The following is a 27958-nucleotide window of genomic DNA, read 5'->3' as shown; positions in this document are numbered from 1 at the left end:
TTGTATTGAGAAGCCACTTCGCTCAGCTTGTTCCATGAACAGTCAATCGTCAATCTAGAACCATCATGGATCCTTCGCTGATCAAAGAACTCCAGCTGGAGTCTCTCTCGCCACGAAGCAGCGATTTCAGTTATTCCAGCGAACCACTGGGCAGTGATTCCAGCAATTCCAGCAAACCCCCCAGCGACAGCGATAGGAGCGGACGAAACCCCCAGCCCGAAGCCAAGATGGCAGTGGACCAGTCGCAACGTCGGCGCCCCCCACCACTGGACCTGCATCAATCCAGCGAGATACAGGACCCTGGGAAACTTAAAGGGCCGCAATTTTCAGGGTTGACAGATTCGCAGGAAGAGTGGAAGCAGACTCCAACCCAGCCAGAGAAGAGGCGAAAGAAACGTGCGGTTTGGAGGTGGATGTCAGGCTGTTTCAAAGGAGACGACCAAGAAACAGACGATGAACACGAAGTCAAGATGGAGTCTGCGGTTGACAAGGTAAGAAACAAGCTGAAATGGATTTCCAGAAGCCTTCTGTTGAAGCATCATCCCCGGTGGCTGAGCGGCGACCAGAGACCCCTGCCTCCACCCACCTGCAAGACCAGCCAAGTCTGCATGGCGGCCACGATCCAGCGGTTGATTGGGACAGCGATCCCGAACTGCTGAACTGCGGTCAAGCAAGTGGTCGTCAGCATTGCGAGGCAGGGGCTGCAGGACGAAGCCATGGCTGAACTTTCCTCTTTTCCCGAATGGGTCACAGCCTGGAACAGTCTCACGTCCCGCCGCCGCAGAGTCCCACCCAAAGCCCCGCCGGCTGTTAGGGGGCCTTTGCGCCAAAACGCCCCCTGAACACCTAACATTACATGCCATTTCTTTCCTTTTCATCTTGTCAACACCTGTTTTACCATCTCGTTGTCATCAGACCGCTCAACCTTTTGTCTTGTTCGTTGTCCTAAACCATTCGCAGCATCTCATCATGGGCAAGTTCAGTTCTCTATTCCGCAGCAAGTCGGATAAAGACAAGCTCGACAAGGCACCTGTGAACCCTTACGCGCAACAACCGCCGTCCAGCGACACATACCCGCCCGCCCCTTCATACGGCGGAAACCGCGAAGCACCCTCAGGACTGCCGTCCGGTCCTCGTCCCGGTGGCTACGGCGGCGGCTTACCATCTGGTCCTCGTCCTGGAAGCTCCGCCCCACCGCCCTACTCCGCTCAGAATGACGCCGCCTTTGCAGACAACAAGAAGAGATATGATTCGGCTGCATCCAGCCCTTTGATAGGATATGGAAATGATCGGCCTGGCGCTCCCAGCGGGTATGGCAGCAACAGATACGATAACGCTGCCGGTTATGGCCAGAACAACAACGCTCAAGCTCCGCCTCCAAGACAAGGGGGATACGGTGGTCTTGACAACAATCGCGCACAACTGTACGATGGTTATTCACCGCAACAAGCGCCCCCCAAGGATTACACCTTACCCGAGAACTACGAAGAGTTGACGGCCGAGGAGAAAGATGAGGCGCAGGCACGAGTGACGAAGGGTAAAATTGTTGATACTCTTCGAGATACAGCTGCGAGCACGGCGCGGTCTCGGCAGAAGATGGCTGAAGGATTGGAGAGAATGAGGGATATAGACGAGATACTTTACAGAGATGGACAGATTCTCAACAAGGTCGAACAGCAGATTTCTGAATCCCGTAGGTTCCTTGATACTCCTCTAAGCTCCTCCGCTGCTAACAAAGAGTCACAGAACATCAGAGCAGGCTCGCTAAAGCAAACCTTGACAATCTCGACGCCGCCAACTCATCGCTCTTCAATGTTTTCGCGAACAGCAAGGGGAAACTTGCTGAGCGTGAGATGAGAAAGGAGATATCAGAGCGCGAGCGGCAACTCGAGAAAGAGGAGTTGCGAAGGCAGGAGTACAAGTGGAACAACCAGGGCATCATTCCGGCTCAGAAGCGCCAGCAGCTGCTTGGCAAAAGAGTTGTCGACAAGTCAAAGTACATCTATGATGACTCTGATGAGGAGCAAGAGACACTCAACGAGAGAATTGAGGATGATATCGCTTCTCTTGGGCAAGATGCGCTTTTACTCACGAAGATGGCTCTGGCGCAGGCCGCGGTGCTAGACCACCAAGTCAAGCAGACCGGAGTCATTGGAGAGAACGTAAGGAACTCTTATGATTTAACTGTTTTATGCATGGTAAAGCTGACTCTCTTGTTACAGGTTTCGAGAGCTCACGAGGATATCAGGAGCAACGATCATCGTATGAAAGTCAAGAATGGGATCTAGTGTCGGTGAGTGGTGAAGAGATAATGCTGGTTGTTTTTGGCCGGTCTGTGTTGGTACTATTACATGTACATAGCTCATAATCCTCAGCAGCTGTTTACTTTCTGATTGGTTTCATTCGTGGTTTCAAGCTCCATGCTAGTCGTGCATTCTTGGTGTTTGGTGAATACCTAGGTAACTATGTTCCTACAGTCAACACTAGACCTTGACAGCGTCGTGATGTGAAATCTTGATATTTATTTATCCAATTGTAAGTTGGTGTTTCTATCCCAACTATGGGGTTCTCAGTACCTGAACATGTGCGCCGGGGGCCATAGGCATTTGTGTGTCTGCTGCCCAGTTGCCAGCAAATGCTCATTATCATGCTGAGCAATTGAGCAGGTGCGTTTTCGGGGTCTGGTTGGTTTAGTTACCTCCAGGATCGCTACTTCTTCACTATATGGTTCAAACCAAACGGCTGAAGTAGAGGTTCGTGCGAGAACCTGCCAGTTAATCAATATGCCACAACACACACGCCACATGGATGAAATGCTTCAATGGGTATATCTATGGCACCCAGTGCTTGCGCGACATTTAAAAGCCTGTATCCCATGGAAACACTGCACGATACCCTCTCAGATGATGGGAGTAAAGTTGATGTATTTGGAAACATAAAGTTATGTTTGACTGTCAGTGCTAGCTATCATGTGGGATGGGATGTGATGTGTCATGCGATATGTTGTGCCGTGTGCTAGAATCGCTCACTAGGATTTTACATTGGTATACATATCCTCACTGCATACTGGTTTTTCTCGTCTTCATCTTCTAGCCGTGTTTTGGTGTGTGCCTTGTCGAAGTGTATATTCTGCTTTGAGCAGGATGGCCGTCAAGATCTTACAACCTCTTCCCGCTTACTCGCACGGTCATCAGCCTCATCACCGCCACAGCTCGGGTATAAAACAAGTGAGAAACGATTGTGGTTTCATGGGCGATTACCGAATATATCAAACAACATAGATTTGGCCCATCTTCCTGGTGTTTATACTGGTAAGTAGGCCTTGATATTTGAACTGGTTGGCAGATGGTTGGAATTCCCTTAGCAAAGCGCGCTCGGACCTCTTGCCGTTTATTCGCAGTTTGAAGAGTGTGCCCCACTCTCTCAACCAACTGGTTGGCCTTTCTTCAAGTAGGAATTTGTAGGACTTTGCTCACAAACTCTCTCCCAGACAACCTCAACTCACCCGATAAAATGGCCAAGAAAAGGAAGAACGATGGCGACGGTATTCGTGTGGGGGGAAAGGTCCTTGACTTGAGTGGCTATTTGACGAAAAGGCTCAAGCTTGAGGCCTCGCAATCTTCAACTGACGCCCTTAAATTAGCAAAAGAGGGCGCGTCGACAATAAATGAGGGCCTATCAGACTCAAAGGAAGGAATATCGACAACAAGCAAAGACCCCAAGGCAGGCGGGCGTTTGAAACCAGTCGGCAATCCAAAATATTTCGACGCTCGTCAAGCACTCCCGCTTTGGTCATGGCAAGATGATATTCGACAAAGGCTGCGTCAAAATGATGTCTTGGTTCTTGTCGGTGAGACGGGTTCCGGAAAGAGTACCCAGGTGCCTCAATTTCTTATCCAAGAGGACTGGTGTCAGAGGAAGAAGGTCAAAATCAAAGGAGATGGGGGCGTGCAGGAAATGGCTGTGGGAGGTATGATCGCAGTCACGCAACCACGTCGAGTCGCTGCAACCACCTTGGCGCACCGCGTGGCCAAGGAGGCCAACATCCCGGGGAAGAAGAAGGACACGGAGAGACACGGCCCACTTTCGGACGGCATTGTTGGCTATTCAGTTCGTTTCGACCACCGCGTTCCGAAAGGCGCCAAGATCAAGTATGTCACAGAAGGCATGCTGCTTCAAGAGCTTCTTCGCGACCCGCACCTCCGACAGTACAGCGCAATCATCGTGGATGAAATCCACGAGCGTAGCGTCGATGTTGATCTGCTATCTGGTTTTCTGAAGCAGATCCTCTCTGGCGACAAGGCTGGTCGCGGCGGCATCCCGCTCAAAGTCGTCATCATGAGTGCTACGGCGAATGTCGGCAGCATCAAGAAGTTCTTTTCCGACGTCGACTCGGAAGGGTCTGAAGAATCTGTCCCTCCTGCGACAAGACCCAAAACTTCCGTGAATTTCCTCCAGATCGAAGGCCGTCAGTTTCCGGTTGAGATCACGCATACGCCAAAACCAGTCCCAGATATCCAAGAAGCTCTCCTGAGCACACTATTCAAGATTCACAAGCAGGAGTCCCTTTTCGACAAACATGGCAGGAAGGATATCCTAGCCTTCCTCACTGGTCAAGAGGAGATCGAAGCTGCCCAGCGCTTGATCGAAGAACATGCGGAAACCTTGCCAGTAGGCGTCCCTAAGGTTGCAGTCTTGCCTCTTTTCGGCCAACTATCCATGGAAGCGCAGCACAAGGCATTCCAACCCACCAAGGACAAGAACACCAGGAAGATTGTTTTGGCCACAAACATTGCCGAAACATCCGTCACGGTACCCGGCGTTCGGTTTGTTGTTGACTGTGGCAAGGCCAAGGTAAAACAATACAGGCCTCGCTTGGGAATGGAGTCTCTTCTGGCCAAACCAATATCCAAATCTTCAGCCATCCAGAGAACTGGTCGTGCTGGCAGAGAAGGCCCTGGAAAGTGCTTCAGACTCTACACAGAAGAGACTTACGAATCGCTTGAGAAGACAGATCTCCCCGAAATTCTCCGGACGGATGTACTCAACGCTGTGCTGACCATGAAAGCGAGAGGGATTGATGATGTGCTCGCCTTCCCCCTCATGGACCCTCCAGAATTCGAGTCGGTGGAAAAGGCGTTGCTTCACCTCCATATCCTTGGCGCGCTGGCAGATGACGGGTCCATCACGGATGTCGGGCGCAAGATGGTCATGTTCCCCGTCCCACCACCATATGCTCGTGTTCTGATCGCAGCAGCAACGCCGAAATATGACTGTCTCCTAGAGGTCATCGACATCATCTCTTGCATCACGGCGGGCGACGATATTTTCCTTCAAATTCAGTCTGAGGAGACCAAAGAGGAAGCTGAGGAATTCAGGAAAGAGTTGCGGAGGAGAGAAGGTGATCTTCTCACGTACCTCACCACCATCCAGAAATACAGCGCCGAGAATGCCGACAGAGTTCGATGGTGCAAGGACAGGAAAATCAACACACGGAATATGAAGCAAGCCATGAACATTCGGAAACAACTGAGGCAACTTTGCGTCAAGCAAAAGATGATGGAACAGCCACCCGCAGACCCTCAGCCGTTCTACCCCGTCACACCGGAAAAGTCTGCTACTATTCTCAAGTGTTTTCTCAAAGGTTTTGCGCTCAAGACGGCGATCCTGGCGCCTGATAACAGTTACGTGACGGCCCATGGCAAGCATGTGGTGGCTGTTCACCCAGCTAGTGTCCTCCATGGACAGAAGAAGGAGGCGATTATGTTTTTGGAACATGTATATACCCAGAAGAATTATGCCAAGAAGGTGAGCGCTATAGAGGCTCTGTGGATAGTGGAAGCGGTGGACAGGTCAGGGTGAAGACATTTTTTGGCAGGAAGGAGGCCCTACATAGATAGTGGAAGACGTATCATAAGGCCTACAATACACCAAAAAGAGGCATGGTTCTACGTATTGGCTGCATAATGCATGTGTGTAAGCGCTATAAATCCTATTAGTGAATGTCGCTGCATTCTTACGAAACATAAAAGCCCAACTCAGATTGCCAACACTGCAGTCACGTTTTACATCACCCCTGAGCCCCTGATTTTCCACAAGCACACCGTTCGAGCGCCGACCCACGGACACTGTGTGGAGTCCTACCTCTCCAGCTAACCACGAACTCGACAGCTCTTCAGCTTCTTTCGAATTGGATATGGTGACGTTGAAGAAACCAGCCAACCGGTCGAGACTTTGAAACAAATTATCAACAAACAAGAGAAATAGACTTCAGAAATTCATCTTCACGAGAAAACCGACAAATCCTAACACCGGGACAAAACTGTTTGGGTGACTCGCCGAACAATGAGATCAACAGCACGAGCTCTCATGGCAGCAGCCATGCAATCGGGGAACAGCCTAAAGCCAACGCCGATGGCGCTCCTGCCGCCGATTTATCTCTACCGGAGGCTGCTGAGGGCGCACAGGAAGCACTTGCCTGCGGAAATGAGGTTGTTGGGGGATGAGTATGTCAAGGCGGAGTTTAGGGCGCACAGGAGCGTGGAGAATCCGGTTCATTTGGTGAGTTCGATTTTGGCCTTATATGTAGGTGGGATAGAGGGGACATGGTGGGAAGGAGAATGATGAGGGAGGAGCAAGCGTGTTTCCGTGAAAGGGAGGTCCGATGATTTGAAAAAAAGGGGGAGGAGGGTGATGTGCTTGATGGTGGTGAGAGCATTTGAACCACTGACGCTGTGTGAAAAACATATAGATCGGATTCTTGACTGAGTGGCAGTTGTATGCTCAAAAGATTGAGGGTGATGCTTGGAGGGGGGAGAAGTTGGATGAGGGGAAGATTCAGAAGATGAGTGGTATGTTTTTGTTTTTGTTCGTTGGTTGGGAGGGGGGGAAGGGGTTGTTTACAGAGAAATGCTGACTTGATTAAACAGACGAGCAAATTGGACAATTGTATGAGCTTATGCAGGCGATACAAAAGAGGGGGACGGAGGGAGATGAGTCGTAGGCATGGATGATGGAATGGGATTCTCTAATTTGTGATGAACGACATCTGTACTAGTATCCAACTTTGAAGCCTGTATATATATATATACATATATCTATCTTGCCACCGGGTTTCCCTTGACATCGTCCGCACCACTTCTTCCGGGATCCCCGTCGCTGCTATCTGATGTGTGTGGCTCCTCTTCAAGGCGAAGTAAAGGCAATGGCCACCGCGATTTACTGAGTGCATCGTATTTGTCTCGTCAGTCAAATGATTTCGAAGTGCCTCGCGATGGTTTGCTTGTGCCAGTGATCGCATTGAATGTGGAATCAACCTGTCCCGAGTCAAAATATGTTGCTGGTGCCGTCTCTGGCTCACCCTCCACTATTGTCTCTTCCAAAACCGGGTTTGCCCTTGCTTCTGTCATCTTCCGAAGCTCTGCGTCAAGCGCTGGGTCGGGTAATGTGTACGACACTTCGCGGTAGTATGCGCGTTCGCCCAATAGCTTGCTTCTCATCTCCCAGTCTTCGACCACCCCATACTCCCAGTGCGCATCGGGCAAGATGTTCTGCCTCATGGGTACCCAATCAGAAAGATCGGCTTGGTAGTTTCTCATGGCGTGGAAGGCAGTCTTAGTTGTTCGCTTCGTGAACCGATGCTCCACTCCGAAAACCGCGTCTGACCTGTACGAAGCCTCCTTGATAACATAAATCGACTCGAGATCGTAGCCTCCCAGGCGGCATTTGATAGCATCGTGCAACTTCTCCAGGGACAGAATCGTCTCCTGGTGGCATTCGCCATAGCCCACAATGCTCGACGTCAAGCACCTTCTGGCGAGCGCTTCCGCTTCTTCAAATCTTTTCAAGCCTATCAGGCACTCAACCATCCACCGCATCACGTCGAGGCACCTGTAGTCAGACTCTCCAAACATCTTGATAAGTCCGTCCCAGAGTATAAGCTCGTACAATTTGTAAGCATCCTCCCAGAGAAAATCCAAGTCAGGCCGATGATCGTCATCTTTGTAATACTTGACAAATCGTCGCATAGCAACCATGCTGTTGGCTGTGGTCTGGATAAGACGGGCCCGATAGTCTCCGGTTAGAAAATTGACTTCTTCCCCCTCAGACATGAAGGTGTTCATTGCTGCTTCGGCTCGAAGCAGCCAATAGAGGCCATCGCGAGGCTGGGTACGCCTTCGATGTTCATCTTCCGTTCTCCAGAGTTCCATATTTTCGGGGTGGAGGATCTTCTTCCGTCGATCCAGCGCTCTCGTCATGAAATTTTGTGAGTATACAAGATCATCTTCATTGTTTGCCTGGTCGTAATAGAGCCTGGCGAGGCACTCTTCAACGTTGGAAATCTGAAGCTGCCAACAACACGTGTTACGCCATTCGGGCACGAACCAGCGAGCTTCCTGGGCCATCTCCTCTTCGCTGAGCGGTGGGGGTGTTGGCGGCCTATCCTCATCCGATCCGTCCTTCTTGGGTTTCTTGCGCCTCGGGGTGGGCTTGAGCTCCGCAAGCTGTGCTTTCGCACGCTGCTCTGCTTCTATTGCCTTCGATTTCTTCTCCCAGATATAGCGATCGATGCATTCCAGATACGTTAGCTCAGCTTCGCCCAAGCGACCCATCTCATGATAGAGTTTCCCCAGATCGCAGAGGGGTTTCTGAACCGCCCAAGTAGTAGGCCCAATGTAGATTTTGCTCAAGTGAATGATGCGGAGGTATTCGGCTTCGGCCTCACCAAATCGCTTCTGAAAGGTGAGAATGAATGCATACTTGGTTCTCAAGAAAAGCTCATATGGTAGGTGGATCGATTTGGCGCCCCATGTAGAGTATCTGAGACACGCCCGAACATGCGGGTAGACCGAGTGGAGGTAAATCCGTCCGAAAGTAGTTTTGACGGTGTCTCCAATAGAATCCAACAGTAGGACTTTCGACACCAAGGCTTGCTGTGCTCTGTATTCCTCCTTCATCCGATCTCGTGCCCAGGAGTGCACTAAAACGTGCATTGACGCAAACCTCTCTTCCTTCAGTGTGATGATCGAATATCGTTCGAGGATTTCGAGGGCGCTTGGGAATTCATCACCCCCATCTTCACGCAACTGGAAGAAGAACTTCTGCCAAGTCATCGTTCGGTCACCTGTGAGTTGTCCTAAATGCTCTTCAAGCGCAGGCGTGTCGTTATCCATATCGACTCGGTTCTTCCACGATGAACCTCCCCACCAAGCAGCGTTGACTGGGATATTTTCGTTGTGCCAAAAGCATATTAGATCGAGCGCTCTAAGAGCGAGACCAGCATTTCTGCCCAGAGTGTTCTTGTTGCGCAATTCAAGCTGGGTAATAGCCTTGTAAGATGCTTCGAATGTTGTGTAAACGGCCTGGTTCTGTGCGAGCGAGCCTTTGAACTTTGGGTTTCGGAGTAGTTCGACCTTTTGCTTGCGGAATACTTCCAGGTAGCCATCAAGGGGACATGGAGCTTCTCTAATGTACGCGGCTGCCTGGTCGATGGCAAGGGGCAGATAGCCAAGTTCCTCGACGATTTCCTTGCCTATTGACTGGTCCCATGCGTTCAGATCAGCGTATTTTGATCCCGAGGCTGTCAGGAGAAGCCGGATAGCGTCCAGTTCCTCCAACACCTCGACATCATAGACGCATTCATCTCGCATCTGCTGTCGCACCACCCGGTTTCTCGTGGTGAATAGAACATTGCCTGTGTCCCCCTTTGGTAGCAACTCTCGGCGGTCTTCCTGGTTGCAGTTGTCGTAAATCAGAAACCAATCCTCGTCAAGCCGTTCCATTTTCTGAAGAGCTTGTCTCATCAACTGGTCAGAGTTGCCACCGGTCTCGATGCCAAATTCATTTCTTGCAATGCTTGCATAACTTTGGCTGATGGTTGTCTTGTCGGTGCCGTCCACATATAGAATATGCGGGAACCTTCGCTTCCTCGGTAAGCCCAGCTCGGGATCCCCATGACGGAATATGTTGGCTGCCTTCAACGCAATCTGTGTTTTCCCAACACCGCCAAGGCCATGGAGGCAGAACTCTCTTCGAGGAACGGTCTTGCCTTCTCGATCGGAGAAGAATGTATTCAATATCCCCATGATGTGGTTTCTTCCCGTGAAGTACCGGCTTGCCTCACCCATCAGGTTTGCTTTTAGGTTTTCGTCAGGCTTTGTTTCGCTTGGTTCAGCTATGGCTCCCGTCAGCAATGAATTCTTCAGAGCAACCTCCTTCTACTCACATAGAGCTCCGAGGTTCAGGTGGTGTTCAGCATTCTCGGTTTCCAAAATATCAGCCACCCTCTCAATGTTGCCAACAACCTCCGGTTCGCAGAGGTACTTAGCGGTCATCGATTTGAGCTTTTCCATCTTGCCATACTGGGCCAGACTGACTTTGTCTGCCGCAAGAGGAACGTTGAAGCGAAAGTAGGCATCCGGTTTTCGTCTCAGTCGCATTTCCAGGTCGATATGCACGAGTTCGGCATTGGTAACCATGTCCTTCATGGCCATCCCGACATCAAATATACTCCCCCACATATCACAGACGTTCCTCAACCCACTTGCAGCTCTGGAAATTACACGCTCCTGTTTAGTCCCAGTCCCAATGCTGATCAAGCAACCAAGCCGTCGACTGGGCCCAAATTCGGCAACCGCTTCCTTGATGAGCTCGTTGGTAGGGTTATTAACACCAAAAGCAGCGTCAATGTAGTCTTCGATTTTCGAGCCACCCTGAGGTGTTGAGACTGTGAGTGGTTGTGGTTTGAAGTAAAATGTAGCAGCCGTTGTGGCCCTGGCAGCCTCCCATATCTTCACATATTTGTCCCTAATTAATTCCAGAATGTCAGCGTACCCGATGCAAATAACCAAACTTCAAACAGCACAAAGCCTACCAGTTATCCTTTTCGGGTGAAAAGGAGCGAATCCGTCGAACATTCTTCGGGTTCGCCCTCTTCCGCGGCATAGCACAAACCACCGCCTTACCCTTTGCTGGCTTTGCAGGATCGCGCATCATTTCACCCATGTCTTTCTCCGCCACGAGTTTCTGGATAATATTTATCATCGGGGTGCTACGAAACTTTTCTGTGATGTTCGCCCACTTCTTGGACGAGAAGATATTCTCGGCACAGACGTCGTACTGGCGTAAGGCTTCCTCGGTGGACATTCGAAGCCGGCCGAGCATGATGGCAATGAGGCTGGGTCAGGTGTTAGTTGTAGAGAGACTATCCTGCTGGATCGAGTACTCACCCTCCCGTGCTGGTCCCGGCTATCATGTGGAAGACATCGCAAGGCTTGGGTATTTCAGCTAATCCGTGTCTTTCCTTGATCTTGATCATGATTTCGTGGATAATAAGCAGTGATGTGACACCTCGGACACCTCCGCCATCTGTATGATGTTAGTTCTCTTACCCTCACCACTCTGACACAGATGCTTTATCTTACCAAAAGACAGCAGATTGATTGCTTCATCGTCTGTTGCCATTGGGAAGCTTGGCACATTAAACCCGTGCTCAAATTTGAGACCCGAGTGCCAGTTGATCGGGTGTTAACACTGAGTTTCCTGGGAAGCCATTTTCACTGAGGGCAGCAGGCAGCGTGGTAGATTTGTACAAAGTGAGGTAGCTGTGTGCCTTTGTTGTCTGATGTGGCTCAGCATGCTTAGCCCTTGGCGATGGATGCCCTCCAATGGCAAGGTCCTGTTTAAGCGCCTGGTTGGGTGCAGCCCGTACAGTGCGGCTAGACTGTGGCTGTATACAAAAGTAGGGGATAGGGGCTGTGAAAGGGGGCCGCTAAAATGATCCTTGAATAATGTGTAAATCATTGTGATCAGATAATGTGTGGTCTGAGATGTGTGCAGTAACAATGATGTCGTGTTTCTCATGAGCCCATGCTGTGTATAAAGTGAAATGCAAAATAAATGAGAACCCTCAAACTATGCTATACTCTAATCGGCGTGTTCGCAGCATTGAAATCGTTGTCGCCCCTATCAACACCCTTCCCTTTGATGTCGATGATTTCCGAGAGGCTCCTCCCTCAGGCTGAATTCCATGGTCGTTTCTCGTTATGGTGGTGGATAGCCCTTCGATTACCGGCTTTTTGATGCCTAATAGCTTCCCAGGAGCACGCGCCAGCACCGAAAACTTGCTCAATCTTCGCTGGTACTCCTCTTCGGATCTCCATGGCTGTAGGCCCTTGAAATCATAAAGTCTTAAGGCGTACTCGTTGAGCATCCCAAGCTCCGCAAAGTGAGCCTTCACATCAGCCTTGAGATCAAGCCACCTCTCTTCCAGACTCTTAGCACCTGTCAGGTATGAAGGCTCTTGTGGGTGCTTGAAAGAATCAAACTCTATCTTGATTCGTTCAGTGACGGGGTGATTCTTCGGAAGACTGGACTGCGCCCGGTTCAGAGCAAGCCGAAACATATCCTCCGCCTCCTTGTCACTTCCAGGTCGTTGCTTACCAAGGGTTTTGGCAAGTAGCTCCGTGGCCAGTAGCTCCGTGGCCAGTATCACCTCCATATGTGACGGCTGGTAAGCATCTTCTGTCCGCAAGAGACATTGCTCGGCAATGAACACGGCATCATCCAGCCTGTCGGCAGACCAGGCCGCCTCCGCCATTCGCCGCATCATCTTCAGGACTTTCGGGTCGTGATATCCATATACATCCACGGCCCTAGGGATGAATTTCTTGTACATATCGATCGCCATAGAATACCGGCCGGCGAGGTACATCGACCAGCACCAATGATCGAACAGCTCGTAAATCGCGTCAGTTTGGAAGAAGGCGAGGCTTTGGTCGGTGTCGGATTCGTTCATTATGTCTACGCGTCTCTTGAACCAGTCCATGTCCTTTGGCTCAGTCATCGCCTTCGCCTCATTCTGAAGTCTCAGAAGCTCGGGGGAGTCCTCGACCAGTTCCTCTTGGCATTTCTGGACGACCCAGTTCATCAAGTTCTTTGCATTCTTGTTTCTGCCTTGGTCTTTTAGTACCCTTGCTAGCCTTCCGTGCCTGAGGAGAATTTCAGCCTCGAGATCATCAAGAGAGTCCGTCTCTTCAGCGCGTTTTTTCTTTCTGACAGTGGCCACAGCATCTTCAGCAGTGTCGGTAGACTCGTGAACTTCCACCTCTGCTCCGATGGGACTCCGTCTGTTGGTTGCGGGCCTGTGGCGAGCGAGAGGGTTGACGACAGTTGCAGTGAACGTCTGGAATATTCTGGCTTCCATCTCCTTAGAAGAAAGGGCGGAAAAAAGCTGCGGGGTAGTCTTTCGAGGGCTGTCTTCAGCAATCTCCCTCGTTGCGATGCTGAAACACTGGCCTTCTCCTCTTCGAACTCCCGCTTTCTAGTTCCTTCAGAAGGTACTGTTCTCGTTCTCGCTTTCTCGCCTCCAGTCTGCCGATGGCCTCCCAATGCATCGCTTCTGCCTCGCCGAGAAACCCATGCTCGTGGTAAAGTGTAGCCAGGTGCGTCAGTGTATTTATAGCACCCCATCCAAACGGATCCTCCTGATACTTGAAAAGCCGAAGGCAGGTCTTCCAGCAATATTCAGCCTGTTTGAACTGCTGTACAGCACTGTAAACCCACCCGAGTCTGAACAAAAGATGGGCATTGTATTACTCGTCCACTGGATACGTTATGTTTTTAGGGCCAACTACCACATCGCCGCGCTTGAGACCAAGGACACGGGCATTATCGTGTCCCTGGGTAGTATCCCGGGTCTTTGGTACGATGGCGAAACAACAGTCGATGTGAGGTGCCAGACCGATAGCATACCTCCGGTTCTTCAAAATCAAGGATGGGGTCATTGCATCGCTGAGCAAAACCCCTGCCAGCCAGCAAACCTCAGCACGAGCTTCTGGATCCATCCTTTGCTGAGCCCAAGTATGAACCAGGGTATGCATGGACAGGGTGAGGCGGTCAGGAGCCAGCCTGACCAAGGAGTAACGTCGCAAGACTTGAAGCCCGTGAGCAAAGAACAGAACCTCCCAGCCCCCCTCTCCGTCCTCTTGCATCATATCATCCCAACCTTTGTCTGGGGTTTGAAAAATGCGCCTCAAGGGGTAAGAAAGGTCGGCATTGCAACTCCGCCGATTCAACACCGCCCTCGTCAGAATTTCCGTTGAAAATCTTTGATAGTGATAGCACGACAACAAGCTCAAGACCTTCATGGCGAAGAGTGCCGCGCGTCCTTCTTCACTTCTCCCGGCACGATGACGGATGGCTGTGATCTGGTCGTAGGATAGCTCTAGAGTTGCGTACGCTGCTTGAGTCTCAACACTTGTGTTCTTGAAGCGGGGGTCTGTAGCGACTCGAACCTTTTGTGTACACAACTCCTTGAGATATACATCCAGTTCTATTCCTCTCTCTCTGATAGCTGCAGCCGCTTTGTCGACGCAGACAGGCATGCAGCTAAGCTCATGAACAATTTCATTTGCCAGAGCTGTTTCCTCGCCTGTTGGAGCTCGTCGTGGCGGGACCGTAGGGCCAGCCTCGTCTGAATCAGATGTCACATCCAAGAGACCAGAAGCTCCCAAAAGAAGTTCAACAGCGTCCCTCTCGGCCAGAGGTTCAACGTGGTAGACAAGGTGTGCCGGGAAGTTGTGCTCAAGGCCATTGAAGCGTGATGTGTAGACGATGTTGCCCTTTCCTCACCCCGGTATTAAACCGGCGCGCTCACTCAAGTTGCAGTCGTCGAAAATCAAGAGCCATTCGTCTGCCAAGCGCCCCATCCATTCCAGTGCCATGTGGAACATTGTTTCTGGATTGGTACCGCCCAAGTTGTATCGTCTGGAAATCTCGGCGTACGAATGAATAATCGTAGATCTTTCTGACCCATCGACGTAGAAAATATATTTGAATCTTGGTTTTATCAGTAACCGGCCCAGGGACATAAAGTGATGGAAACTGTACCCACCTTCCATCCAGGTTCTCTGCCGCCTTGAGGGCAACTTCACTTTTCCCAACGCCTCCTATCCCCCACAGAAGAAATTCCCTCCTTGGAACTCCTCCTGTGTCGCGCTCGCAAAACACTTGATCGATTTTGTTCAGCACATCTTGTCTCCCTATGAAGAAGCTGCTCGGTATTCCCATCGCCTTGGATCTGTCTGAGAGAAATAGCTGGTCACTGTCCGGAGAGTCTGGAACATTGTTAGCATACCCAAACAAGACCTAGTTTGTGAGTCGGTTGCTTCTTACAGGCATGGCCCAAAGTCAACCCATGCTTAAACCTGCCACGAGCCCCCAAGCCCTCCACCACCCCACGTATTTCGACCTACACTATCCCCACCGAGGTAATCCCTAGTCAAGGCCTTGAGCTGCGGAATCTTCCTTCAGTGCAGTGGACTTATACTTGTCCGACACCTGCCCCGTCTTCCTGTTCTTCTTGTTGAAGATACTCGCAGCACAATCGTCGTATGCCTTCAAGGCCTCAGTAGTAGACATCCTTAGCCTCCCCACCATGACTGCGATAAGCCTAAACCAACCGCTCGTCAGTCTAGGTCACTACACAAAATCACAAAAGATACTCACCCGCCTGTACTCGTCCCAGCAATCATATCAAAATAGGCACAAGGCTTCGGTATCTCCTCCAGTCCATCCCTCCTCTGAATCTTTTCCATAATCCGATCCAGAATCACCAACGACGAAACACCTCGTACACCTCCACCATCTAAAACCACAACTGATTAGCTGCTCATCCCCTTGCCCGAAGTGTAGATGAACTTACCCAGCGACAGAAGATTAACCGGCTCATCATCTTTCGTTCAGGACCCCATATTTGACATCTCTCAATCAAAACAAACAAAATAAGAATAAGAATAGAAATATCACACAACTCCTCTCCCATCCCAACACCAAGGGAACTCAGCCTTCAAACCCAAAAACCCCAACTTGGGTCTCGAAAGGCAACCGGTCTGTACCCCGTTCCAATGACCACCACTCAAATAAGCGCCAATCGTCCAGTATGCAGGCACTGCAGGTATTCAGGTGAAGTCTGACCAGGGTTTCATCGCACTGTAGTACCTGTACATCCATCCCCCCTAAGCCACCCCCCCAATCCAACCCCCCCTAATCCACCCCCTAATCGTCATTAGCGGCATGTCCCTCCTCCCCATTCTCGCAGGTGAGAATCGAGCAAATATGTGATTAATCAAAGTATGCAAGTAGGTAGTTGATAGTGGCTATGCAACTCAACCACCGAACAACATACCAAGTCGCCAACAATGTGTTCGGAGATAGGGTAGGTAGGTGACCACGATCGCTGCTCTGCTAGGGAACAACAACAACAACAACATCATCATCATCATCATCATCCAGCACTATCCAAGCCTAACTAACAGCGTGGCAATGTTTTATACATGTATATTCAAACATTGCCCCACAATTGATCGAAAAAGAGGGGGGAAATCGAGTTATCACAAGAGGAATCAACAACAGAAAATCATCTTTGGTTAACGAAACCACAATTGTTGGCGAAAACAAAATAGTGATATCTCTTTTAGCTACACACAATGAGAACTACATACCTGAATAGTGGCCAAGACAGAAGCGCCCCCCCTCCTCACGGGGAGTCTTTTGTATTCTGTCTGGGGTTGCAGTTGGTGAGGTGGTTGTGCGGTCTACCCAGTTAGATGTCCGCGGGGAAGCGATATTTATATCCTCCGCGGGCCGGTGGTGATTCACAGTCGCCACCGGAATCACCAGTTGTTGAGAAATATGCGTTGACCCCATTTGCTCGTGTTTTTTTTTTTTTTTTGTTTAGCCTTTCGGTCACACCGAGGGTGCCACTACAACGCCCCCAAGACCATCATGGAACCGCTAAGAACCCCGTCCCAAACTGTCGGGACAGAAGCACAACTCCCACTGGTCAACCGCCATTACCGCCGTGGCTGTGAGTGGGGCGCTGCCGCGAAAGCCAAACCGGCCTCTTTCTTTAGGCATGGTCCGGTGGCCTGGCGCCTGAAGGCACCCGCTGAGGTACACTCACCACCCGGACGGGATGGTCCGCAACATTCGACTGCCATCGGGCCGTATCTTGAGAGTTATGATGCCATGCCCATCATCCCGTGAGCACTGCCTCCCCCCCCCCCGGTCCCGACAAGAGTTGAAAATGAAAAATGATGTGTATGTATTATCTATCCATACGTCAACCGTTCCTAACTCCATGTGTTGCATGAAGCCACCTACCCGCTCAACAAAAATAATACCTCCCCTTCCCAGCCGTGTCTACCATGATACCCACACCCCATCTACGATATCGTAGCCGGCTCGTCCAAATACCAAGCCAAATCCCCCTTCTCATCCCCCACCTCCCGCGTCGAGAACCCATTTCCCAAGTACCCAAACCTGTTCCCCCTCGCATTATCCCACTCATACTCCCAATCCTCCCCTCTAAACCGTTCCAGCATATGAAAGAAATGAATCCTGCTCCCCGGATGAAGCGCCACCACCGGTCCTTCCTCCCTTCCCATCTTGAACCATGATCTCCCCGGCGCCGCCCAAGTGGTGGCTGGCATGAAGTGGGTAATGTGCTCAAAGTAGTCATCTACTGCTGCTTGGGAAGGGGCGATGGATTTGATTCCTTCGGTTTGGACCTTTTTGATGATGGTGGTGATGTACTTGGCGATGTGTTCCGAGAGGGTGAAGACTGAGCCGTGACCAATGGGTGCGTTGGGGCCAAGGAACACTGCTTCTTATTAGCACATCATGGATCACGTCTGAAGAATGAAGAGGGCAGGCTTACTGAAGTAATTTGGGAGGCTTGGAACAGCACAAGACATATACGCCTTCGGGATCTCTTGTCTCCATCGATCTTGCAGATTTGCGCCATCACGTCCAATGATAGGAAATCGTGGGCAAAAGGATGTTTCGAAGCCCGTGGCACAGATTATGGCGTCAACTTTGAGGATCTCCCCTGAAGCAAGCTCGATGCCTTCCGGTACAAAGCGCTTCATGTCCGTTCTCCTGACTTCAACATTCGGTTTTGTCAGGGCTTGGAGATATCCATGGCCAGGCGTCATTCTTCGGCATCCTAGTGGAAAGTCTGGAATGAGAGCTTTGCAGAGCTGCTCGTTCCCACCGAGCATGGCTGTCATGTACTCCGCTACCTTCGCGCGGGCGAAGGCTTGAACTGGGCTTTTGGCAAGGACCTGCGGGTGTTAGCCATCTCCTTAATGGAAAATCGAAAGAGAGAACCCTACCACTGGGAAAGCACTGTTGACCTCAACCTCAATCCTCTTGACAAAATCCCGGTAGAACTCCGGGTCCGACTTAAACTTTTCAATAGTTTCTTCCGAGAAGTTTTCCTCGGCGTCGAGCTGTATCTTATCCCAGACCTCTGTTGCTTGACCCATGACTTTCCAGGCGTGTATCCTTGGTGGTATGACCCAACTGGGTGTCCGGAAGATGTGGTGAATTTTGGCGGCGCCGGGCTGGAGAGCTGGCAATACTTGAACTCCTGTTGAACCATTGCCAATGATCGCTATCGTCTTGCCTGTGTGGTCGAAATCCTTTGGCCAACGAGCCGTGTGTATCAATGTGCCTTTGAAAGCGGTGAGGTCTTGAACATCAGGCCACTTCCAGTTGCTGATGGTTTGAATGTTAGCTGATGCCGTGCCAGCGAAGACGTGTAAACTGCTTACTTCAGTATGCCCGAACCATTCAGTAGAAAGGTAGCATAGTCCTCAAATTCCTGTCCATTCTCAAGGTTCCGTATCCTCAGCTCCCATTGACCGTCGCCTTCGTTCCAAACAGCAGAGACCACCTCATGTGAGGTCTTGATAGACCCTCTCAGCCCCTCCTCGTCGGCAACCTGGCAAAGATAGTCCTCAATTTCCTCGGCACTAGAAAAGAAGTTGGTCCAGTCATTTTTTGGTCGCCATGAGAACTGGTAACTGTGGCTTGGTACATCGCATCGACATCCAGGGTATTGATTCTCGAACCATGTTCCACCGACGTCGATGTTCTTTTCGTATACCACGACTTCGTAGTTGGTGAGATTCAGCCGCAAGGTACGGATGACGTTTAGCCCGCTCGCTCCAGCTCCAATGCCGACAATACGAATCGGCCGTGCCGTGCCGAGAGGTTGTTCCCGGACAGTGTAGGAGACATTGAGGGAAGGGAAGTTGAGAGTGGCGCCATCACGACCAAGTCGATCCGGGTATCTGTCGCCGCAAGAGTCCATTACCATGGTGAAGAGTGTGTGGGAGAAGAGCCAGAGGTGTTCTGAGAAGCCAAGTAGAGACTCTCAGAAGATGCTTCGAGGCCTTGGTACTTATATCAGTAATCGAAGGCGAAAAGCAGGTAGTAAACGCAGCCAATGGCTTGCCAGGCTTCGTTGATGTAATTCAAGTGGTATGCAGCAAACGAGCAACACTCCGTACCCTGACCTTGATTTGCTCTTCCCGGTTGGGCAAGTGCCTCAGAATGAGGAATACGGTTCCCCTCTCCAAGACAAGGCAGGCGCTGTCAGCAAACAGAGTATTGTGGGTATCCCAAACTAGGATGGAAGAGAAGGAGCCTCCTAGTATATGACGATCCAGCCCCATGAGACAATCGACGGCCACGACCTCAACCTAACCCCAAGCAGAGGGGTATCTCCCGACGGGTGCGATCCATAGTTGGCTGATTTACGGTTCCCGTCCATTTACGCCGGCCGATAATTCCTTCAAGCAAGAAGAGACGAAAAGATATCGAAGAAGAAGGGCCCTGCATGTATCCCCGCTGTCGGCGCGGGGGCTGTTGGAAGCCCTCACTGAAGAGGATCTCGAGATCCAATGGGGTTATCGGCTTCAAGGCTGCCGCATATTGGGTTTGTTTGATCCGTCCCCCGAACCGGGAAAGTGATGGCCAGCCTGTTCCAACGAAGAGAAAGAGACCCGCGTGAATGTGAGAGATGCTTGGGATGGCCGGTCCTGTCGTATGCTGTCCAACCACAGCCGTTATCGACACATGCCGGTGAGCAGCGAATTGCATGCTCAGCCGAGGGCCAGTAAGAAGTGGGGGGATTTTCCTAACGGCACCTTCCCGTCTGCGCTGTGCTTCCTGCTGAACGTGCCTCCTCGATGCTGACAGAGAGACAGCGGCGGGCTGCAAGTGCAAGTTGCAACGGTTAAAATGTGGCCCCAATTGCAAGCCTTCGGAGCATTTCAAGCGGAAAAACTCCGCTTTCTCTTCAGCTTGGTTGGAATTGAAATTGGGGGCTGAAAGCTGACAGCACACGGACCACATGCCTCAAACAACCACCATTTGCTGCCCCACTACCGTTTAAATCCTACCCAACCCTACCACCACCACCACCACCAGGACGACCTCAGCTGAAAGAGACTCACATTCCTGAAAACTGTAGTAAGAGACATCGATATCATTCGCTGCTTCACGTGAGAAATTTGGAACCCGGTATAGTCAGCTGCCGTTTGGGCATAACCGACATATATCAGATCCCAACCACCAGTCTGAACCATGGCCTTTTCATTCTCGTTCGCCGGCGATGATATAGAAGACGATGGTCGTCCGCTCACCCCTCCACCCCAAGTCAAGAAGTCAGCTGTGGCCTCGCCTGCGGGGGCCGGTGCATTTCCAGTTCAGGGCAAGTCCCAATTGCCACCAGCCAGCCATGATCTCGAGGACATGCTTTCGAAGCTACCCTCCAAGATAGCCTTCAACCTGCTCGGTGTCGATCTTCAGGATGGTAGCACACTCCAAATACCAAGGCGTGAGCTCTGGGATGTGCGGGCTCAGCTGATGGCTGAGGATGATGGGGAGAACCCATCTGAATCAGAGGCTGGTCTTGGGGAGCACGACGTCAAGACGGGCATTTATGAGGGTGGCTTCAAGAGCTGGGAGAGCAGTGTTGATATGGTCAAGGTCTTGGCATCGGAAAAGCCGGCCGATTTTTTGAATCAAGAGCCGTGTGTCTTGATCGAGGTGCGGCGAAATATCTGACGTCCCTAAACCTCCTGCCGAGAAACGAATTGCTGACCAATGTGTACAGCTCGGCTGCGGCACGGCCTTGCCCTCTCTCGCACTCTTTCACTGGGCCTTGAGCGAAAGAAAGTCACAACCGAGACACCCGTTGGTTCTCACGCTTGCAGACTATAACCCCTCTGTGCTCTATCTGGTGACGTTGCCCAATCTCATCTTGGCCTGGGCTCTTCAGCAACGAAGCCGAGTAGCGCTCGTCGAAGAGGCTTTTACACCCGACGGAGAACTCGATCTGACACCGGAGATTATCACGGCTTTCAAGGACTCTCTGGTTTCCAACCAGATCACTTTGAGATTTCTTTCTGGTGCTTGGTCACCAGAGTTTGTGGATACTCTCTACAGCTCACCGGATGCCCCAAGTTTTGCGGACAACACCAAGACTCTTGTGCTTGGTTCGGAGACTATTTACTCTCCTTTTGCCCTTGAAAGGTTCGGCGAGACTCTTCTTCTGATTCTTGAGCGAGAGCGGAAAAACAGACCAAGAGGTTCTGCCAGAGCTGTCATTGGCGCAAAGAAGCTTTACTTTGGCGTTGGAGGCTCGCTGGATGATTTTGTAGAAAAGATGAGGGGCCTTGGGACAACAGTGAACAACCTGTTTGAGGAACGCATTGGTGTTGTCAGAGGCGTCGTGGACTGCCAGCTCTCATGACTGCCGACATTTGGGAGTACGAAACGTCGGTTGGATAGAAGTCACTGAATTCTGAACCTGGATATCTCCTGTTTGATCAACTCGGCCACGTTGAAAATTCAACTTGGGATATCCTCACACGGGAAGTTGGAAGCCGAGGTCGAATGATGTTCCAGGATTTTTCTTCCCGGAGGTGATTCAGAATCTAGCTGAGGCATCCGGTTGTGTGTTGCCGGAGGTTACACGGTTTATCCGCCAGCGAATTGTTTCCGACAGAGCCGCCTGATCTCACAAACACGGAATGATGCCGTTGAAAACCTACTCGGTGACAGCAACTTGCAACTCGAACCCGTTTCGCCGCACAGAGCTATCGCATACGAACATCCAGGAGCACAAGGAACCCCCGTGACTTTGATGGTGATTCAACGCCACGATGGCATGTATACCAAGGTGGCACAAAGCCTCAGCATACAATTATCAGTCAATCGAATTTTTGATTGGTGTATCTTTCGCAGACTAGTCTCACCTCAATACTTCCTGGGGCTTTGCCATTCTGCGAAGATTTTGTTGAGAGACGCTTGGAATACTACCTGACTGTCTGATCTTGCCTGGTGACTATCGTCAGGAGGCAAACCGGCCACGCACTCAATCGCAGGCGCAGCCACACCCACCCAGCCCCGAGGAGACTCAATTTTTGACCGCACTAACAGAGCAGGTATCTGATGTATTCCTTTAATATATTCTGGTGTGACCACGCTGACCCGCGTTCAAGCGGCCTGTAGCGTCACTCGCATTCTCGTGTTACTATGGCGCTAAGACTTTGAATATGTGTAAGTTGGGATGGCGGCGCGATCTCCGTGTAACGTCTGGCTGCATAGGTCACCAGTTCGCCATCATATCCATGGTTGCGAACGTCCAGATGCAGGCTGCCGTGGCCGTCGTGTGTGCCTTTTGACCCCGCAATGCACAAACCAAACTGCTCGGCAGGAGTGGCATGTGAGCCATATGCCCCCGTTCTAGACGTCGGGCTTCGTCATGCTGTGACATGCAATATCTCTGTAACTCGCATCGACATCATAACCTCTCGGTTGGCCTTCGGTTGCGTTGCCAGGCATTGAAGAAATACCTGAAAATGGTCCCGAAATCCAGACATTGTTTTTCCGGATTCCAGATTCGAGACATGGTGAAGGGTTCTGGAAGGGGCAGTGATGTGCAATGACGACAATCTGGTCTGCAGCTCTGCAAGGAACCAAAAAACCCTGAAGGGGTCGCAACCATCTGAAGCGGGTCGATCTGATGCAGCGCAGCGAGATGAGGTCCACAGCACACATCGCATTCCACTGTCCCACGTGCATTCCGTCATCTTGAAGATAGAGCAACAAGAGAAGAATGACTTTCCGTAGCGCATACAATGCCGTCTGACAGCAGTGATTAAGTGACAGCCAAAAACCAACAGTCAGTCACTGCTAGGCAAGAATGTGTGTAACATCGCATGACAGGAAGGGATCCAGGAAACCAACAGCGTCGTAGCCCGAATTGGCGCAATTCTGGATTTAGGAGTAATTTCCACATGGTGGTTGTTGGCGCTGTGATTTCTTCTCGTCCGCACCGCGGGCACCGTCACGAAGGAGTGTCGTAGAGGACACAAACTGCGTGGCAGAGAGGAGGAATAGGGAATAATAGTGCTCGGTTTCACTGTCGCGGGGATCATGCGACTCACTCCCTCCCTCTCTGTGCCTCCATCATGTGTTCCTCTTGAGAGAACGGGATCTGGGGTTCTTCCCTTCCCGCTCAAACCCAGACCCTGTGCCTTCCCCTGTCTGTGCCTGTCCAGCCTTGCCGTGCCAAAAAAGCTTTTCCCCATTCGCGGCGTCTTTTTCTGGGGGTGGATCCGCCAACTGGTAAAATCGTTGTGTCAACGCCTCCCCATTCGCCAAACGAGATTGGAACTCCAGGACGCGTTCTTGGCCGTTTAGCTATTTTGGCCCCTGCGCCTCTTTCCTCTCTTCCTCTTTTGAGAGAGCTCTTCTTCCTCCTCTCCTTCCTGCCTGTCCTTCCTTTTACCACCACCACCACTACTCACATATCTCTGTGACTTGTCTCGGGACTGCCCACATTTACATCATAATAATTACACGTTCACCACAGTCGTTTTTAAACTCTTCGTTTTTCCATTCCAACCACCAGCTCAACCGAGTCGTTCAACATTCCACAAGTGGTAAGTACATGATCGTGCCCCCAGCAACGAGATTGCGCGCCTTTCTTCGGATCGATCCACCCATATCCATCCTCCCCCGACGTTTCCACCTCGACCGCGACCTCGGTTTTCCTCCCACCGCCAATTCTGTTTTCTTCACATCCCAAAAGCTTATTTACAGTCGCATCAGCTGACCTCTTGTTCGCTCAAACTCGCAGTTGTACTTCATCTCACTCACCACCACCATCGTTTACTCTGTATAATCCAGAACAACATCCATCACCATCAATCAGTCAAAATGAAGTACTCTTTCGCCACCGTTCTCGCTCTTGCGACCGCCGCTCTCGCCAGGCCCAAGTTCACGAACTCCAACTACGATGTTGTCGTCGGCGAGCCTTTCACTCTCAGGTGGGACTCTGCCGAGGGCAATGTCAAGATTTCGCTCTACAAGGGCACGGCCGGAGATGAGAACAGCTTCAAGCCCGTCGAGGTCCTTACTAGTGAGTATCTTCTGGCTATCGACCAGGCACCTGCGAAACATTTGGACTGACTTTCGATATCAGCCACCTCCGGCGCTAGCGGCTCCTTCACCTACACTCCCACCGACAGCTTGAACGGCGACTATGCCTTTGTCATTGAGGACGAGAGCGAGGACCCCCGCAACTTCAGCCCAGCTTTCCCTCTTGAGGGTACCGAGGTCGTCACCTCTGCCACCACCTCTCTGACCACCATCACCAGCACTGCTGAGTCCTCCACCGAGACCTCCACCGAGTCTTCTACTGAGACTGAGACCTCCACCGAGTCCACCACTGCTACCAGTATGTTCTCCCAACTTCTAGTTTCAAGTGTAAACTAATGTGCTAACCCCCTTTCAGCTCTCGAGACCACCACCACTGCCCCACCCACCAGCACTCGCCGCGTCCAAGAAACCGAGACTGCTCCCCCCAACACCAACAACGGCCAGCGCTTTGCTTCCTCGCTCGCGCTCGTCCTCGGTACTGTTGCCGCCCTTGTCTTCTTTAACTAAGTTGATACCATGAGGGTTGTTGCTGCTGTTTTGAGTTGAGATTTTCTGGCGTTTAACAGTCACCAAAAACTTGGCTAATAATACCCCGGGCTTGTTTGTTTGGGTGGTTGTTGGTTTCTTGTTTTTTTTTTCTTTTCTTGTCTGGTGTTTTTTGTGAGGGTTTTTTACTTCTCGTACATAGGTTGGTACCTTTTTTTTCGTGAAGGGAAGGCTAGCTGTAATTGGTTAATTGGCTGAGGGGAAGGGAGGTGGGTGTTGTCTTCTTGTTTATGATTAACAAAGATGGGGGTGATTGGTTAACGCGGAGTAGGATAGGGAGGGAGAAGACAGATGAATGTTAGGATGTAATGGATTATATTTTATGATTAACTTGATGACTTGTGTGTGCTGATGTGATATGAGATTGGAGATGGGAAAGAGGTGAAGTTGTGAAAAGGTTTGAGACTTGCAGTTGTTAGGGTTGATAGGCGAGGTGTCAAAGTTGACAGATTGGTGAAGCTAGGGGTGACACCGCTGCGGTTTAGATGGCCGCTGGGACAGGAGTTGGGGAGTTCGGGGATTGACGAATTGAATTGTTGGAGTCAGGGTTCGTTCAACGTGGGTCGGATGGTGGCATATGCCTCTACCCGTTGTTCGGCCGGTTTGCTGGTCGGTCGGGTTAGGACGAAGAACGGTGTGAGAGCTAGGTATAGTGACGTTGTGTACGGGGGGACCACATATGCAGATGCAAGTAAGTATGAGGAGCGTTATGCGAGTGACAATGCAGAGAGGACATGTTGTGGCCAATTAGGGGTTTGAATTGAGGGTGAGATAAGCACTGTGTTTACACGACATTTTTCATCCCATGTTGGTGTTTTTGCTGTGTTGGAGGGCCGATGATAAGGCTTGTCGGACCATACCGCTGACGGGGATGACTGATAGTCTGATGTCTGAGTTGTGTAACCTGCTCTGTTTCCTTGAGGGTGTAGTCAGCAGCGATGTCGGAGAACAGGAGAACGAAGAGAGTTGCTGCCGGAGAAGGCTTAGAGGCGCCGGATGTAATACCATAAACAAGTGCTAGCTTGCGAACACTAAACAAAAGACACCAACTGTCAGATATCAGGTTATATATATGATTCCCAATTCGGCACTGAAAGCCAGCCAGCCTTATATACATAATCTAGAAACTATATACCCCCTCCCCTAAACATCACACGGGTTGTTTTCTTTTTCAGCCATCAGCAAATAACGCTGGCTTTGATTCCTTTCTGACTGTTTTGATACATGGTTCCCATCTTCGAACCACTTGCACCGCCATCTATCCCAAAAACCGTTTCATGCTCCCAAGATGCAAAATATCATTCGCAACGCCTCCCATATCCTTCCCACCCACATCCCTTACAACTTCGCCTTCACACTCCCCGCCCCACCCTCCTCCTCAACAACAACCACCACCACACAAATATCATCCTCCTTTCCCCCCCTCCAAACCTCATGCGGGTAATACTTCTTCACCTCCTTCGCAAACGGCCCATCCAGCTTCGGATCCACACTCGCAATTTTCGCCTGCCTAACAATCTCCGTAGCCAGCCTCCCCTGCAACGTCGTCTTCCCCTCAGTCACACTCTTGATATCCTCCTCCACCACACACCCCCTCTCCCCATTAACCCTCCAAACCCCCCTCTCCCTCATAACCGAGCTCACAATCCTCAAAATATCCCCCTCAAACAGATTATCCCAGAGCCCATCACTAGCAAAAACAACCACATCCCCATGCCTCAGCCCATGTCTCGTGACCTCGGCATCCCTAGGCTGATCCATCAACTGCGCGCCCCCAAAAGCCGCCGCCCGCAACAGCATAGAAGGCGGCACAACGCTGAGCTGATACGGCGTGTTAAACGCATGAGTCTGCGGTTCGCTGCTCGCGTGGACGCCCCCCCTTCTGAGAAGTATAAACCCGCTATCCCCCAAATTGGCGACTTCCATCTTCCCGTTGGAGGTCAACAAGCCAACAATGGCGGTGCTACCCCCGGCTTTGATGCTCTCATCATGACAGACAGCCTCGTAGCCCCTTTGCATGAGCTCCCGTGCTGTTGACGGCGGGTCGGATGATGATGCGTTGGCGGCCATGTAGTCGCAGAACGCATGGGAGAAGTCGGCTGGGTCGACTCCGCTATCCATCCACCCTCCTACGCCGTCTGCCACTCCTAGGGCGACTTCCCCGCTGGAGGGGGAGGCACCTAGCTGACTGATGAAAAACGCGTCCTGACCTGATTCTGGCCGGGAGGATTTGGGACGTTTGGGGGATTTGGGCGGTTGGGAGAGGCGGTTGTAGGGGTTGAATTGGAAGAGGTGGGTTTGGGGATCGAAGGGCCGGGATTTGGCTATGTAGGAGGCTGCGAGGTGGTAGTGATATTTGGTGCTGGGGCATTGTTGTGGTGATGAAGAGGAGGGGCCGAGCATGGTTGCGGGGCAGGTTGAGAAGAGGAGGGCGTTGGTTGGTTTCATTGGGGTTGTTGGTGGTTGCCCTGGGGTGTTGGGCTGTTTTGATGGGGGTTTTTGCTTGCGGGTTGTGAATGTTGAGGCGGCGCGGAGGCTCGATCGGTAGGGGGACGGTGTTGTCGTCGGAGGGGTGAGAAGTCGGAGGGAGGCTGATCGGTAGGGGAGTCGAAGCGCGCGGTTCGCGCTAATTGTCGCGACCATCTTTGGTGGTGGTAGTTGGGGGAAATAACCGGAGATGAACCGAGTCTTTTTTTGAATTGGGCGCTGATTCGACAGTGGGTAACAGTAGGAGTAACAATAAGGAAAAAGGGAAGGGTTGATGTTGCTCGTTTGTTGCTCAGTGGTGAAATTAGCCTCCGATTCAAAGCCGGTTCGTCAAGGTGCGCTGCTACCCCGCCGCCAGGTCTCCAGAGGGGTTGGAGAGAAAGAGAGAGCGAGTTTGGGTGGGCGATACTCTATTGCTAGAACATCACGAACGGTTTGGTGCGCTGGAGAGTGTGGCTGGCTGGCGGTGTGTTGAAGGTCCGTTCGAGAAAACTAAGGATCCGCCGTCGTGGTGGTGGGAGAGCAAGCTAGCTTGTACGTCGGCTTTGCTGGGGCCGGGCTAGACTGGTCGGTGTTTCGCTTTTTTCTCGTCGGTGCCGATTGAGGCTCTGCGGAGGCGTGT

At 51.3% G+C, this 27958-nt stretch overlaps 10 protein-coding genes across 10 annotated transcripts; 5 read left to right on the top strand and 5 right to left on the bottom strand.

Annotated features, from left to right (window-relative positions):
* Positions 1–65: 65 nt before the first annotated feature.
* Positions 66–5862, top strand: prh1 (Salivary acidic proline-rich phosphoprotein 1/2; the record flags this gene model as incomplete). The annotated part of the gene is made up of 5 exons (XM_062939928.1): positions 66–491; positions 961–1693; positions 1747–2162; positions 2223–2262; positions 3491–5862. 5 exons carry the CDS (start codon positions 66–68, stop codon positions 5860–5862), a joined length of 3987 nt encoding a protein of 1328 aa, XP_062805347.1.
* A 483-nt stretch (positions 5863–6345) lies between these two features.
* Positions 6346–7003, top strand: ACU17 (Bifunctional NAD(P)H-hydrate repair enzyme; the record flags this gene model as incomplete). Its single annotated transcript, XM_062939927.1, has 3 exons — positions 6346–6561; positions 6752–6851; positions 6930–7003. The coding sequence occupies 3 exons, from the start codon at positions 6346–6348 to the stop codon at positions 7001–7003; spliced, it is 390 nt and encodes a 129-aa protein (XP_062805346.1).
* A 241-nt stretch (positions 7004–7244) lies between these two features.
* Positions 7245–11463, bottom strand: QC764_0013420 (uncharacterized protein; the record flags this gene model as incomplete). The annotated part of the gene is made up of 5 exons (XM_062939926.1): positions 7245–10174; positions 10226–10806; positions 10874–11176; positions 11229–11367; positions 11424–11463. The coding sequence occupies 5 exons, from the start codon at positions 11461–11463 to the stop codon at positions 7245–7247; spliced, it is 3993 nt and encodes a 1330-aa protein (XP_062805345.1).
* A 445-nt stretch (positions 11464–11908) lies between these two features.
* QC764_0013410 (uncharacterized protein) lies at positions 11909–13204 on the bottom strand (the record flags this gene model as incomplete). Its single annotated transcript, XM_062939925.1, has 1 exon — positions 11909–13204. One exon carries the CDS (start codon positions 13202–13204, stop codon positions 11909–11911), a length of 1296 nt encoding a protein of 431 aa, XP_062805344.1.
* Positions 13205–13592: 388 nt separating this feature from the next.
* On the bottom strand, positions 13593–15438 carry QC764_0013400 (uncharacterized protein; the record flags this gene model as incomplete). Its single annotated transcript, XM_062939924.1, has 5 exons — positions 13593–14626; positions 14657–14838; positions 14894–15096; positions 15255–15306; positions 15329–15438. The coding sequence occupies 5 exons, from the start codon at positions 15436–15438 to the stop codon at positions 13593–13595; spliced, it is 1581 nt and encodes a 526-aa protein (XP_062805343.1).
* A 1642-nt stretch (positions 15439–17080) lies between these two features.
* On the bottom strand, positions 17081–21897 carry QC764_111360 (uncharacterized protein). Its single transcript, XM_062942399.1, has 4 exons — positions 18618–21897; positions 18177–18561; positions 17720–18125; positions 17081–17662 (listed from the first exon to the last, which is right to left on the bottom strand). Exons 1-4 carry the CDS (start codon positions 19163–19165, stop codon positions 17226–17228), a joined length of 1776 nt encoding a protein of 591 aa, XP_062805341.1. The 5' UTR covers positions 19166–21897; the 3' UTR covers positions 17081–17225.
* Positions 20080–21607, top strand: QC764_111350 (uncharacterized protein; the record flags this gene model as incomplete). The annotated part of the gene is made up of 2 exons (XM_062942398.1): positions 20080–20901; positions 20969–21607. Exons 1-2 carry the CDS (start codon positions 20437–20439, stop codon positions 21605–21607), a joined length of 1104 nt encoding a protein of 367 aa, XP_062805342.1. The 5' UTR covers positions 20080–20436.
* A 1398-nt stretch (positions 21898–23295) lies between the features above and the next one.
* Positions 23296–24046, top strand: QC764_0013370 (uncharacterized protein; the record flags this gene model as incomplete). The annotated part of the gene is made up of 3 exons (XM_062939922.1): positions 23296–23546; positions 23774–23804; positions 24002–24046. The coding sequence occupies 3 exons, from the start codon at positions 23296–23298 to the stop codon at positions 24044–24046; spliced, it is 327 nt and encodes a 108-aa protein (XP_062805340.1).
* A 35-nt stretch (positions 24047–24081) lies between these two features.
* On the top strand, positions 24082–25191 carry QC764_111340 (uncharacterized protein; the record flags this gene model as incomplete). The annotated part of the gene is made up of 3 exons (XM_062942397.1): positions 24082–24283; positions 24347–24601; positions 24659–25191. 3 exons carry the CDS (start codon positions 24082–24084, stop codon positions 24808–24810), a joined length of 609 nt encoding a protein of 202 aa, XP_062805339.1. The 3' UTR covers positions 24811–25191.
* Positions 25192–26187: 996 nt separating this feature from the next.
* On the bottom strand, positions 26188–27492 carry PTC7 (Protein phosphatase 2C 7; the record flags this gene model as incomplete). Its single annotated transcript, XM_062942396.1, has 1 exon — positions 26188–27492. The coding sequence occupies one exon, from the start codon at positions 27490–27492 to the stop codon at positions 26188–26190; it is 1305 nt and encodes a 434-aa protein (XP_062805338.1).
* Between the last annotated feature and the right edge of the window lie 466 nt (positions 27493–27958).

This window comes from Podospora pseudoanserina, chromosome 1 (genome assembly GCF_035222485.1).
Source record: "Podospora pseudoanserina strain CBS 124.78 chromosome 1, whole genome shotgun sequence".
Classification (NCBI taxonomy): Eukaryota; Fungi; Ascomycota; class Sordariomycetes; order Sordariales; family Podosporaceae; genus Podospora; species Podospora pseudoanserina.
The sequence above is the reverse complement of the archived record's forward strand: the minus strand, read 5'-3'. Positions and strand labels throughout refer to the sequence as shown.